The sequence below is a fragment of the Pantherophis guttatus genome, chromosome 3, assembly GCF_059756535.1.
Source record: "Pantherophis guttatus breed Tessera chromosome 3, ASM5975653v1, whole genome shotgun sequence".
NCBI lineage: Eukaryota > Metazoa > Chordata > Lepidosauria > Squamata > Colubridae > Pantherophis > Pantherophis guttatus.
In genome coordinates, this window is record NC_142065.1 from 196,305,382 (window position 1) to 196,319,374 (window position 13,993).

The window sequence follows — 13,993 nt, forward strand, 5'->3', positions numbered from 1 at the left end:
ACATCTGATCTGGCTTACTTGTCCAAAACAGGTCAAAATCAACTAGGTGCTGCCATCTACTGTGGCAAATGGTTAACCAATTCATCTCCTGCCTTACCTTTCTCGTTATCTCATCTCACTAACTACAGTCATGGCTTCAAGTTTTTAGATCACTCTGAACCTGTGGAAAACATAATTGAGGTTTAGAAGCCCTTGTGATAATTTTCCAAAAGTAGCCCAAGAAACAGGAATGACTGGTTGGATGTACTTATCTCATTGTGCCATTGCTGCTATACCTTAAAAGTCAAACTCTGTACTCCTGCCAGTTTTCTTAGTCATTTGATTAGATCCAATACTTCAGAAAGAAGAAATATCAGTTTAATCTAATGAGTAATGCATAGGCTTCATCATGTAGACATGACGTGTAACTTCTTTTATACAAGTCGTACTACTAATGAGCTATAGGAGAAGAGCTACACAACTCTTAAAGCTATCTACTGTGTAAGGTTCTCATTTAAAAAACAGCAATTTTATCAGAAATGGAAGTACTATACTGTAAGACTATCATTTTAGAAGAAGATAATATGTAAAAACACCCATAATGTGGATTGGCTTCTAACATTTTAAAAACCTGTCCAAACATTCATTAGAGCTACCATACGTTTTTCACATCCATTGTACAGAATCACTCTATAACAGCACATATTCCATTTCATTCTCTACAACTTGACAAATAATATATTCTCTAAATATAACTGAGATTTAGAGAATATACATTATCTATCTATGGAGAGAGATAAAAATAAATCTCTAAATCTAAATCAGCAGCTTCTAAATCTGCCAGTACACCATGCAAACAAAAATGTTTATATTACATATAAGAATTCCCTATTCCAGTGGTTCTCAACCTTTTCTTCACCATGAACTCCCTTTTGTAGTCATGGACCATGGTCATGGACCCCTACGATGTAACTCAAGATTTAAATCATAACTTTCTTTACAGCCTTCGCAGATCCCCTGGGACAACATAGCGGTCCCCAGGGGTCCACGGACCACAGGTTGAGAACCACTGCCCTCTTCAATTATTGGTCATCCTAAAGAGATTGAAAACAATTCTTGCAAGGATCTGTGGATCATGGATTATAGGACTGTCCATTAGGCTGATCCTGTGGAAAGTAGATTGTGTCCTTCAACATTTGGCACTATCCATTTCAGAATTAGATTAAAAACTAGGAAGTAGCAATTAGGATATTACTATTACAACTGGGTAATTTATTTAAAGCATATTCAGCGTTCTAGAAACAATCATTTTTCCTTTTATCAGGCTATGGGTTTTTTTAAAAAAAATGGTGCAAAATGTTGCTATACAAAAAAATTATAAAAGCAACTTTCTCACAGCAACTCAACAGTAAAAAACTGATTTACATAGAAGAAAACAAAGCATGTTCACTTCCCCATCCTTTCACAGGACCAGATTCTATAGCTACTCAGTGATAATTTAGGTACACCAGTAAAAGTGATACTAGATCTTCAAGACTTGATGCCACGTTAATTTCAACTTTATGGAAAACAGAGTATAAAGTATAAAGGTGGTGCTTGCGATTTTTTTTTTTTTTTTAAAAATGAGTGTTATTTCCTATTGAGCTGAGCTTCTAATGAATGGAAAGTTATGGGAGAGAGCTGGGCCCGTAAGCATTGCAAATGAAACCTCGTTAAGTGTGCAAATGTGATTGAATGCAGGGAGGGAAAATCAAGACTGATGTCTAGGACTTCACTGAGTGCCTGGTTTTACAGGTTATTAATCACTCTGAGCTGGAGAAACTGAATTTTTTTTTTGTTTGTTTGCTTAAATTATTTCCATCAGCTAAGAGCTAATCCAGCTAAAGGATGTTACAAAATCATGAAACAAAACCTTTCAATTATTTGGGTCACTATTTTCAATCATTAAAGGGCTGATTCTCTTTCCAGACCTTTGTGTCATACTCAGTTTCCCACTTGCCGATTATTTTTAATCTTCTAATCCTAAATATTTTTTTCCTAATGTTTTTTTGTTTAGTCATTCAGTTTCTGCAATCCATCAAGTATTAACTATCACACAATTAACAATGTTCTAAATATCATTCGGGTCAGAACAGAGGCACTGTACCTCCTTTTAGCACCATCTTTACCTTTTATAACAGGGAATATTTATATTCTAAAACTAGCTTTCCTTATCTAAAAGAAAAAAAAGGACTTTTGATTAATCAAAGCTTTCTTGACTTCCTTCTTTCTCTGTAGCCCATTTGGCCGACAATAATCTATATCTGGCAATTGGGAAACTAGAGAATAATATGAACAATAAGCTGCAAATAAACAGACAGGGTGAGGGTTAATGGCTTAGTTTTCTACTATAAGGCAAGAAACTATGCTTTGGTAGTGGTGCAGGCAAGTGTGGGCACTGGAAATTCTAGTTTACATTACATTCCTTGTCAAATATAATCTATAATACTGTAACCACTGATAGTGAACAAACTGTAGTTTTAAAAATTGGGAAGCTCTCATGTGCCAAAGCAAAGAATCAAATTCTGAGCAAAGACAAGGATTGATGAAAAGGACTGGTGAATATTAGATTTCTATAAATGCCTGTAAATTCCTAAATTCAAATTATCCTCATAAATTATTTTGAGAATATAAATGAGAAACTGCAGTCCAGTGCCTGTTTTGGAAATGTTCCCACTTGTCTACAGAAAGTACAAAGTAAGCACAGGTAGAAGCACAGAAGTGCCCTAGGGGTACCATGACAGATACCATTCTGGTAAAGTAATGCTCTCACTTAATATGTTATGTAAATACATTCAACTGTGCTTTATTAAACAAAATATAACAAATGATGTATGTGGTTGTAAACAAGGAGTCTCTCTCTCTCCCTCTCCCTCTCTCTCCCTCTGTCTCTCTCTCCCTCTCTATGTGTGTGTGTGTGTGTGTGTGTGTTTGTGTGTGTGTGTTTATGGATGGATGGAAGGAGAAGGAGAGGGAGAGGGGGAGAGAGAGAGACTACATAGACATACAGATAATACTGGCAGACAGATTTATACATTTTTCTTTTTCTCTATACAATGAAACACTACGCAATATTCTACCTCTTCCATTAGGTCTGGAATACTGTAAAAACGGTTGTAGAGGCAAGAAAAGATCTTATTTTTCCAACGTGCCCTAAAATGGTAGTGTATGACATTAGTTTATCTTGGCATTCAACAAGTTTCTCTCATTTGCTTCGGATTCCCATAGATCAAACATGGTAATGATCTATATGGGCATAAAAATGGCTTACAAGATAGTAACACATTATAAGGAGAAGGGAAAACCATGATACTTTTCTGCTACTAACAGCTTTTTCAATTAGTTTCATATCTGCCATCCTGGTGTACGGATCTTTTCAGGACTGGTCTACTATATTTTTGACAAAGACATAGATCCTACAATTATTCATTCATTCCTGCATCCATGCCAAATACCATATGCCCTCAAGGTTCATCATTATGAAAAGTCAAAGTGGGACAGGCTCCAAAAAGGAATATATTTCATTCTAAACAAAGTTAAGTATTTTTTAGTCAATGCTAATCTTTGAAATGAAAAAAGAAAAAAACAAAAAGAGGAAGGGGAGGATCGATTTTGGCTAGTCTATGGAAATTGGATCCATATAAATCAGTAATCAGAGACTGCCAAATTCTGTGTAACTGATGTTGCAAACCATGACAGAAAAACAAATGAAGAGCTAATGAGTTTCAGAAAAACTGGCTTGCAAATAAGATTCATATTTCGACAAATATGATGATATGCTTTCATTCTTACAAACTCTGTGTTAGGAAATCCTCAAGTTGGCAAGTTGTTTGCGGAAAACAAGTCTAGAAATATTTGATTAATAATTAAATGATTAAGTAGTGCCTGCACAGCAACACAAGAAAGTAATCACCAGCAGGTGTAGTGCATGGGGCCTTAAAAAGTGGATAAAGCACTCAAATCCCTGCATCAGGGTCACACTAAAGTGTGTAATATATGAAGCATGAAAGCTGCAAAACGTACCTTAGAAGTTGGCTAGGCTAGGCTCTAATTTTAGTAGTTAATGGAGGTGAAACACATCTGTATTATTAATCATGATTTGTCAGATATTACTGAGAGAGTTTTGTTGGTCTATTATTGCAACAAAAGAATGCTTGAACGGAATAAACTTTCTTTATTCCCACTGGATTAAAAAAAATTACTATAGGACATAGCATCTACTCTTTACAAGAATGACAAAAATGTCCTACTTCTCTGCTTTCAGGGCACACAATCTTAAAAAAAAACTCCTGTGTGTTATAGATAATTGTTGGACATGGTTTTCACACCAAAGTCAGATATTGGGATCTCACTGTTGACTCATGTAAATATGGATCCGATGGCTACATATTATAGCATTAAGGCAATCCAGGTAGGCTGCCTATTTTGTTATCTACCATTGCTGCTTCTGTTAAATGAGGGACCTTATAAAAATTTCAGAGGAACTACAATGCTTCGTTCAGACAGAAAATCAATGTTACATATATGCATATAAAGTCTGCACACACTGTAAGTGTGATGACTTTTTAAAAGTTCAGTTAAAACTGTTAATATGACTTGCTCCAATTAAAAGCTCAGAGTTGAATTGTGGGATCCTTATTGCTCCATGAGCTTGAGTATTGGTTTACAGATGTTTCATTACCCGATTAAGTAACATCACCAGTGCTAGCGAGCGTGGGGATTGTTCCCTGTTTATATACAGTAGCTTGCCCTGCAGGTCTGGTGGAGGGTATATTTTTCTCCTTGATAGTTCCTTGATCAGGGTATTGTTTTCTGCTTGATCAGGATATTGGTGTTAATCCCTGCTTATCTGGGTGTTGGTTGCAATACATGGCATGTTCTGGTCTTTTTGTTCCCTTCTTAATTTCCACACCCACACTAAAACTGGAGGACAAATTACTGTTATAAACAGGGAGCAAATCCTACACTCACTAGCACTGATGATGTTATTTAGTCAGGTAATGAAATATCTGCAAGCAAAAAACCAAGCACAGAGAGCACCAAGGATTCCACCATCGCAGCTATCCTTTTATTTCACTATTTACTACAAGTATGACTTTTTTTTTTAACCTTCTTACAGGTTAGTTATCAATATCTGGTTGATGCACAAATGATGAAATACAACATTTTGGCATGGAAGAATTGTTAATACTCTTGCCAAACTCACCAGAGAAAAGGGGGGAGGGGAGGAGGTAAGATCTAAAGTCAATTTAATAATCACCAATTCCTTATAGAATATACTTCTGTAAGTATTCTGTTTTAGAACGTATTTCTGGTGAACAGAGTGATCTTAACTAGATTATCTGTATACTGCTTTTTAACCTCTTTTTGTCTTCCTTGTAGTATCTTGCTGCCAAGACTTATTAAATGAGTACAGTCTTCATTGATCTGTTTTATTTCTAGTTTTATTTATTTAATCTGAGGTATCACACACATCTGGTTTGTTTCAAAAAATGCCGCCACAAAAAAAGTATCCAAGCTCAACTGAAACAAGTACAAGCTTTCATATAAATAATCAAGCACCTAACAATCACTGTGAGATATTTAAAAAATACATCAAAAATTCCTTTATACCGGCCATCATATATCCCTTCCTAGGTATTTAAAGAGGCAATATTAGTCTACAGGAGAAGAAAAAAATGATGCAAGGGATAAGGGATTTCATGAAAACTTTTTTTTTTTTTAAAAAAGCAAAATCTCTCCCCAGTTAAAGAAATTGAGTGAAAACTGAGCAATGAAGGTTTTTTTGGAGGGGAGGCGGGAGTTAAAAAGAATGAATGTTACCACCATATTTTGTTTGGAATGCAGAGATTATAGATTGGGACTGGTCCCTCTTACATCCATAGCAATCTTCTGAAATTTGGTGCCCTGCAGATGTTTTAAAGATGAACTCCCATTGGCTGTAACTCAATGGCAGTTGGAACCTAATACATCTGGAATACATCAGTTTGGGAAAGGATGCTATTATTCATGCTCAGAGATTAATGCAATCATGCCTGTTCATTATATAGCCTCCCCATCTTTTATTTTGGGATCACTGAGATCATCAAGTAGCAAAATTCCCAGGAATGATCATTTTAATTCAAAATGCTTGTGTCTTTGTATATTCCATACCAGTATTATTCAGAAGATATGTTTCTGCTTCTTATTTGCTTTCCATAGTTTTTGGATCATAGAATATCTTCAAAATAATAGTTTCCTGAGCTGTTCTTAGAAGACATCAATGGCTTCACAAAAATATCCAACTGCCCCCATAGTTGTATACGCCACAGGTCACTTCGTGTGCCACTATGAAGTTGTCAGTAACAATAATACTAAAGCTTACTAGCTGGCTTCTTAACAGAAATCTGTAACATGTCTGGATATTATCTTCCTGTAATATTATCATGTAACAAAAATATTTATGACACTTTCTATTTAAACGAATCAATTCTTTGCTCTTGTAGGTCAGGCAACATATTTCTATGCCCCAGAAGTCTTTTGGGAAATGTAAGGATGTTAAAAACTAAATTAATAACACAGCACCTTTTAGGAGGAAAAGAAATCCTGCTAGTTATAATTAAAAGCATATTACAAGACTGCAGCAAATAGAAGTTATTCCATCTTCTATTGTAGTATAAGAAATCTGCTCAGACCTTTGATTTTTTTTTTTTTTAAGTTATCTCTGATAGGCTTGGTTACCCTGAAATTGTACATAATTGGAAATGTTTTATTCTGCTTGCTGGACAAGGAATGTAATTTTATTTAAAGCACAAGTTTTCTTTTTAAATATTAGAATTTTTTTTAGCATAGAACAGTAATTCACTCATGGAATTCGTTCATTAAAATATGTTTACTACCCATCAATGCCCCAAAGTGACTATTTAAGTATTTTCTTAAACAGCCAAATATATGCTAGTGCCACAAGCAAATTACTGTGTAATCATAATTTCAAATCTAAAAATATTTACTCACCTTTCTAATCTGAAAATACTCACTTATCTTTCTTAACTGTGTCATCTAAATCCCATTTGCATTCTAATTATAAACAAAAAGTTATGAGTATCTTACACAAGGCAGTAAATTTTAAAGACTGAATGATTCATATGTTAATCAGTGCTGCTTCGGTTAAAAAAAGAAATGATGTGAGCACATGTGTGTGGGTGCATCTATGCTAGAATGAAAAGCACATTGCTGCACATTGATTCAAACCTGAGGAATCCTGGCAAATCGACTTTTCTTGAAGTTAATTCTTCATTGGTATAATAAAACAATGTGGTTATTCTTAAAACATTTATCTGCTTAAATTAGCCATCTGCCTTTATTTTCCTATTAAACCCTTCCTTGCCATCTTCCTGCTCTGATTCTGCTAGTCTTTATCACTGGTTGAATCAACTTTTTTAAATTCATGACTTGATTTTTTTTTTAATTTATATAATTTACTGCTTTCAAGAGCTATCCTGTCCTTGCCTTCAAACCTTTAACCCAAGATGAACTAATCACTTAATATGCAGATCCAATTTTCTGAGATTTTTTTTTAAATTTAATGTTGCTAGCCAGTTTACAAGGTTCTCATCTAAAAGAAGAAAAATAGCAAATGTTTTAAATAAAAAGTTGCATCAACCATTTTTGTTCTTTTTCCTATTTATTTCTTCCTGTTTTCATTCAAAGTTCCTGTCTACTACATTCAGATGTGGCTCACTAGTTCTCAGCATGTCCCAAAGGTGCTTTTCTTTCAAAGGCAACTAGACTTTCTTTGTTTTGCTTGAGGACATTTTGCTTCTCATCCAAGAAGCTTCTTCGGTTCTGTTTCAGTTCTCTCCCCAACCACAAAAAAGTTCTGAAGAAGCTTCTTGAATGAGAATTGAAACATCTTCAAGCAAACCAAAGAAATTCTACAAAACAAATATTAAATAATAATAAGAAAAATATCTGCCTGTTACCAACATGAAAAAAAGGATTATAAATTTAATTACTGCCTCTATTGGTGATGTCAAAATATCGCTGATTTACTGCCCTGTTGGAAAGTGGGCTGCTTGGACACAACACATTACTGACACCAGGGATATAGCAGATGTGTCATCTGTACAGAATTCCAGGTTTAATTCTTAACATCTTTGTTAAAAGGACACAGAACAAGGAACTTTTTTTGTGTGCCCTTGGAAGCTACAAATAATTGTGAACAGCATTAAACTAGATGGAAGGATACTTTCTCTTAATCTACGATGCCATCTTGTCTTCATGTATACAACATGAAGGGATACTGGGCGACCATACAATATATATTTATTCTTCATTGTTTTATGTTTTTATGATGTATGTTTGCCAAAGTCACTTATTGAGATGGGTAGCTATAGAAATTAAATACATAGATAAATATAAAAATTAAATAAATAAATACATACATAACTCCCCACAGTAACTGATTTAGGCTTTTTTTCATTATAGAATTAATGGTACATTTATATATGGGTATGTGTACCGTATTTTTCGGAGTATAAGACGCACCGGGATATAAGACGCATTTTAGTTTTTGGGGAGGAAAATAAGAAAAAAGCTGATTGGCAGGTGGATCGGCCTCCCAGAATACCCCCAATCAGCTGTTCCCAGAGGTGAATTTTAGCAATGGGTTCCTTGGTTGTGAGCTCTGTGCCTTGCTTTTTTTTTTGTTTGTTTGTTTTTTGCTTTTTTTTCCTGCCTCTGAAACTTCTGAAACTCTGTTTCAGAAAAAACTTTATTTTCTTGCCTCTGAAAGCCTCCGAAACAGAGCTTCAGAAAAAAAGCCTCTGAAACTCTGTTTAGGGGCTTCTTTTCTGAAGCTCTGTTTGGGGGCTTCTTTTCTGAAGCTTCGTTTCTGAAGCTTTTTTCAGCCTCTGAAGCCTCCATTTGAGAAGCTGGGCGGGGCTACATTTGGAGTATAAGACACACCCAGATTTTCAGCCTCTTTTTTGGGGGGAAAAGGTCCGTCTTATACTCTGAAAAATACGGTAAGTGCTTTTACCACCTCCCGGTATGCAGGTGGTATGTCACCTCCCGTATTGACTACTGCAACAGTCTCTACTAGAGCTGCCCTTGAGGACCATCCGGAGGCTTCAGCTGGTACAGAATGCAGCCGCGCGGGTCGTGATTGGTGGTTCCCAATACGCCCATGTTACACCTCTCCTGCGCAACTTGCATTGGTTGCCGGTTGCCCTCCGGGTGAGATTCAAGGTGCTGGTGATGACCTATAAAGCCTTAGGCTTAGGTCCAGGATATTTGTCGGACCATCTGCAACCAGCAAACAGCTCCCCATCGCCCGGTGCGTTCTCACAGGGAGGGCCTACTCAGGGTGCCATCGGCTAGACAGTGTCGACTGGTGACCCCTAGAGGCAGAACTTTCTCTGTGAGTGCTCCCACCCTCTGGAACCAACTTCCTCTGGGGCTCCGTTTGGCCCCTGACCTCCGCACCTTCCACCGTGACTTAAAGACATGGCTGTTTAGCCTGGACTGGGGGGGTTAACATGTATTTTAACACGCTTTTATTCGGGTATTTTATTGTTGTGAGCTGCCCTGAGTCCTACGAAGATAGGGCGGCATATAAATCAAATAAAATAAATAATAAATGCCCTGACACAATACAAAACCAGCAGCAGTCTGGAGTCTGAAAAACAACAGGTCGGGGCCAACAACAATGATGTTATAACACAGCAGCAGAGAGATGGGAGTTGTAAGATCTAATAGAATAACAGAATAACAAATTGGAAGAGACCTTGGAGGTCTTCTAGTCGAACCCCCTTCTCATGCAGGAGACCTTATATCATTCCAGACAAGCAGCTGTCCAATCTCTTCTTAAAAGTCTCCAGTGATGGGGCACCTACAACTTCCGAAGGCAAGCTGTTCCACTGGTTGATTGTTCTCACTGTCAAGAAATTTCTTCTCAGTTCTAGACTGAACCTCTCCTTAATTATTATAATAATTAATAATCTAATTATTATTAATTAATCTACAGTACCAATAATGCTGAATAGTCTTCATACCATAAAGACTATTTATTCTCATATAAGAATGTGCATCAGCTTTATTTTTAAGAATCTGTTTCCTGTAGGTCTAAAGGTACTCTTCCAACAAACAAACAACAAACAAATAAATAAAACAAGAGAGGAGCAGCAGCAGCAGCTTGGAAGTATGCACATCTGCCCTAGGAGGGGAAAAAATAAAAGTAACTTGAGGAGACACAATATCCTAGGAGATTACATACAATGATGGAGAGCAACTTCACCAATTTGCTTCCTTATAAATGGAGGACCTGCCATGTCAATATGTTAGCCATTTTATGAAGCACACAATGATAAAGGCTGATCAAATTGATTTGTACTTATGAAAGGGGCTTTCTGCCTCTGGAAAACTTGAAGGAACCTTCCAGAATTTTGTCTGTCTACAATTTACCTCTCAGCGGGGATGAAATCTCCTTACCTTCCCTACCGGTTTGGAAGTGCATGCACTGTGCGCGTGTGCGCGGACCCTCTGTGCATGCGCAAACCCAAAAAACAGGTTACTTCCTGGTTAAAACCAGGAAGTAACGACCAGGCAGGTGGGTGGAGCTTTGCTTCGCCATCGCTACAGGTTCTCCAAACCACCTGCTGCCATCACTACCGGTTCAGCCAAACCAGTAGCATTTCACCCCTGCCTCTCAGGCCTTCCTCTGCACGTAAGGATTGCATCAGTAGTGGTGAAATGACTAACTTTTGGTGGTACCATTTTTATTTTTTATTTCCAAATACAAACATAGAAAAAATAGTGGGGGCTGAGTTATTATCCATTAATATCAGGCTCTGGGCAGTTGGAGTCTACTGAAGTTACCTCTCTGAAATGAATTATGGGTAGCTAAAACACAAAATGTAGAAAATAGTATCTAAGTTTAAGCGGCATGGCTACAAACATTTAACTTCCCATAGTAATTGATTCAGGTTTTTCTTTTTCATTATAGAATTAATAATACATTTACATGCTTTGGTTTTGGGGTTATTGTTGTTGTTGTTTTTTGGGGAGGAGTGAGTTAGGAGCCAAGAGATAATATATATATACAAACCTGCACATCATAAGTCCCATTTAGCAAAACGGGCCTTTGGGAACTGATGTCCTGCAGAACCCCTGATAGCACAGAACAGTTGACTTTCTGGAAGTCTTTGGAATGGCTGAACTGCACCATATTGTGGAGAGCCAAAATTTTAGTGTCGAGCTCAGCATCCTGCCTGGTGCGGTTGTGAAGCCCGAGGTGGTACTTGCGGAAGTGTTTTATAAGATCTGTGGGGTCGTTCCCATAGTAACCGTAGCCACAGATGTTGCATTTGAAGTCCTGAAGCTCTGGAGACAGAGGCGCCGTATCTGGGTTCTCATTTGCCGACAAATCTGCTTTCAATTTGATTGGCCTTAAGTCCCCATCTGAAGGCACTTGTGGGTTTTTTGAGGCCAACGAGGCTGGGCTTGAACCCCGGCCCTCAGCTTGACCACTTTGCACGTGCATTGTTTCATCCATAGATTTTGGTGACGTGCGAGTCTCTTCACTTTTCTCCGTCAGATCTACTGACAGGTTGCAGGCCACATCTTGGGTGTCATCTGCATCTGATCTGAGAGGAGACTTCAAGGACTCAGAGATTCCCCCAACAGCTGGAGATGAGAAGGCCGGCATATTTCTGTCTGTCATCTCATCATGAGGGAAGGATGGAACATTTCCTCCCTTATTGTGGCTTTCATAATTGAAGCCAGCCTTTTCACTAGTTGTAGAGCTTTTCAAGTCCTTTTTAGAGCTGGGAGATGGCTCTGGGACATGCGTGCAAAAGTCCTCATCATTTTGCTCCACAGCCTCACCCAACTCAGTGTTGTCTTGCATCTGACCGGCAGAAAATTGTTCTTTTCTTTCAGTATTGTCACTTTCTGTACCTGGCGACTGAAGGGTCTCTGTTTCTCCTTCTCTAACAACGTTTCTTAGAGGGGGATTCTTTTTCCGGACCATATCTAAAAATAAAAATAAAAATGTGTATACAAAAGATAGAGTAAGATAACAACAATGTATAACACACCCAAGCAGGCCATCCGCCCCCTCCACCCGTTCCCATATTGAAACATAAACAATGTTTGCCAGACATGCTTCTCCAGAAGATTTTGTACAATCTTGCTAAGCCAGACTTGGAAATAAATCCTACTTACATGAAGGGGAGGAAGTTCTACAGAAAGGACAGAAACATAATTGTGATTTCATGTTGATCTTTTATTGTTGTACCATATGTTGGCTAGACAATCTTGTTGAAATTTGGTCTAACTAACTCAATTCACTATTAATTAATTAATTGATAGTTATATAAAACTATTCTGTTAGATCCCAGGAATGAGACCAAATTCCACCAGGCAACGTACAATTTGAACAAAGTTTTGTAAAAGGAATTATTTCAAGATTGAACCCAAATATAATAAAAATATCACATTGAGATGCAGCTTTCCTCAACCCTTGAAATCTTTGGGATCTCTCAAAACTTACCGCAAATTCTAGGTGTTATGATTGCATGATATCTAGAGGAGCCAGGATGACAAAGGAAGTTAAGCTACTTAGATTTTCTCCAGTTAAATACATCAGTTGATATAGCAATAGCACAAACTTATACTCTGCTTCACAATGCCTTATAGCCCTCTCTAAGCGGTTTCCAAAATCAGCATATTGGCCCCAGCAATCTGGCTCCTCATTTTATCACCCTCGGAAGGATGATTGGCTGAGTCAACATTGAGTCGGTCAGGATCAAACTCCTGGCAGTGAGCTGAGTTATCCTGCAATGCTGCATTCCAACCACTGCGCCATCATGACTCTTAGTATTTAGTACTAATATTTTGGTATCATTCAGGAAGAACATGCTGCATTCTTATTAAAATGATGAAAGATGGAAAAATAAGCTCAAATGGATCATAATGGGATCACTCTTAGGCCATGCACATTCATGCACACAAATTTATTTATTTTTGAAGTCTCCTTCTTCTGGTTTCAGCAATGTGTCACCTTTGTGTTATACTAGACCAAGGGGGGGGGGACAAACTCATGTCGTCATGGTGGTGTCATGTCATTATCGGGACTTTTTTCCCCTTTGCTAAACTGGAATGGGCATGGCCAGTGTGTGATGCATCCGGCCCACGGGCCACGGGTTTGACAGCCCTGTACTAGACTAATAAGAAAGAACTTTATTAAGATGTTATGCCAGAACTAATATTCTAGATTAAAATTTTCGGCATCCCCCATCTCCCGGTCCTGTTAGCTAGAATTAAGGGCTGAATCCATTTGGTAAAGATTGATCTACCAATACAATTAAAAAAATGTTTTAGATAACTGCCAATTGCTTGAGAGAAAGAAACTTTTTATCTCAAACTTCTTAAGGTAAAGTAAAATGTTTTCATGTAATCATAAGGCTAATTCAAATTTTGTATTGTTTGTGGCCCAACAATCCCAATCTTCATGATTATCAAGTATACAATCTCCAAAAATGAGTCTTGCAGGTGTTTTTTATATTGTAGCAATTCAATAATATAACCAAAGCCCAAAGTTATACTAGAAAGCACAGAAGTGAATAGAGAAAAGAGGCTCCTAAGGCAGACACAAATATTCAACAGTTAACGAATATCTTATCTCAGAAGGCATTCATGAAACTCAGTCCATATTTATAGACTTAATCATACTCTTATTGCCCAAATAAATTTGAGAAGGCAACTTAGAAACAGCTGCTACTTCATTCAATTTTTTTTCCAATGCTGGAGTAATATCCCACCCCAAATTCTTCCCCAGTCTGGAACTTAAGAACAGATACTTAGGAAATGGAGCAAAAGGTAGAAATTCCTAAGCTTCTCAGGCCACCCACTGTAACATATGAGAAACTCAAATGAAACAGATTTTATCTAGAAATAAGAATAATATTCCCTGCCCGCTCATATCAAGTTTTTC

At 37.4% G+C, this 13,993-nt stretch overlaps 1 protein-coding gene across 23 annotated transcripts in view; it reads right to left on the reverse strand.

Moving 5' to 3' along the window:
• The window catches only part of TRPS1 (transcriptional repressor GATA binding 1), a 268,713-nt gene that overhangs the window by 184,220 nt on the left and 70,500 nt on the right, over positions 1–13,993 (reverse strand). For all 23 annotated transcript variants that reach the window (XM_034422205.3, XM_087890868.1, XM_087890867.1 and 20 more), the window contains one exon: positions 11,105–12,030. In XM_034422205.3, coding sequence (XP_034278096.1) covers positions 11,105–12,028 — 924 coding nt within the window. In that variant the 5' untranslated portion in view covers positions 12,029–12,030. The remainder of the gene's footprint in view (positions 1–11,104; positions 12,031–13,993) is intronic.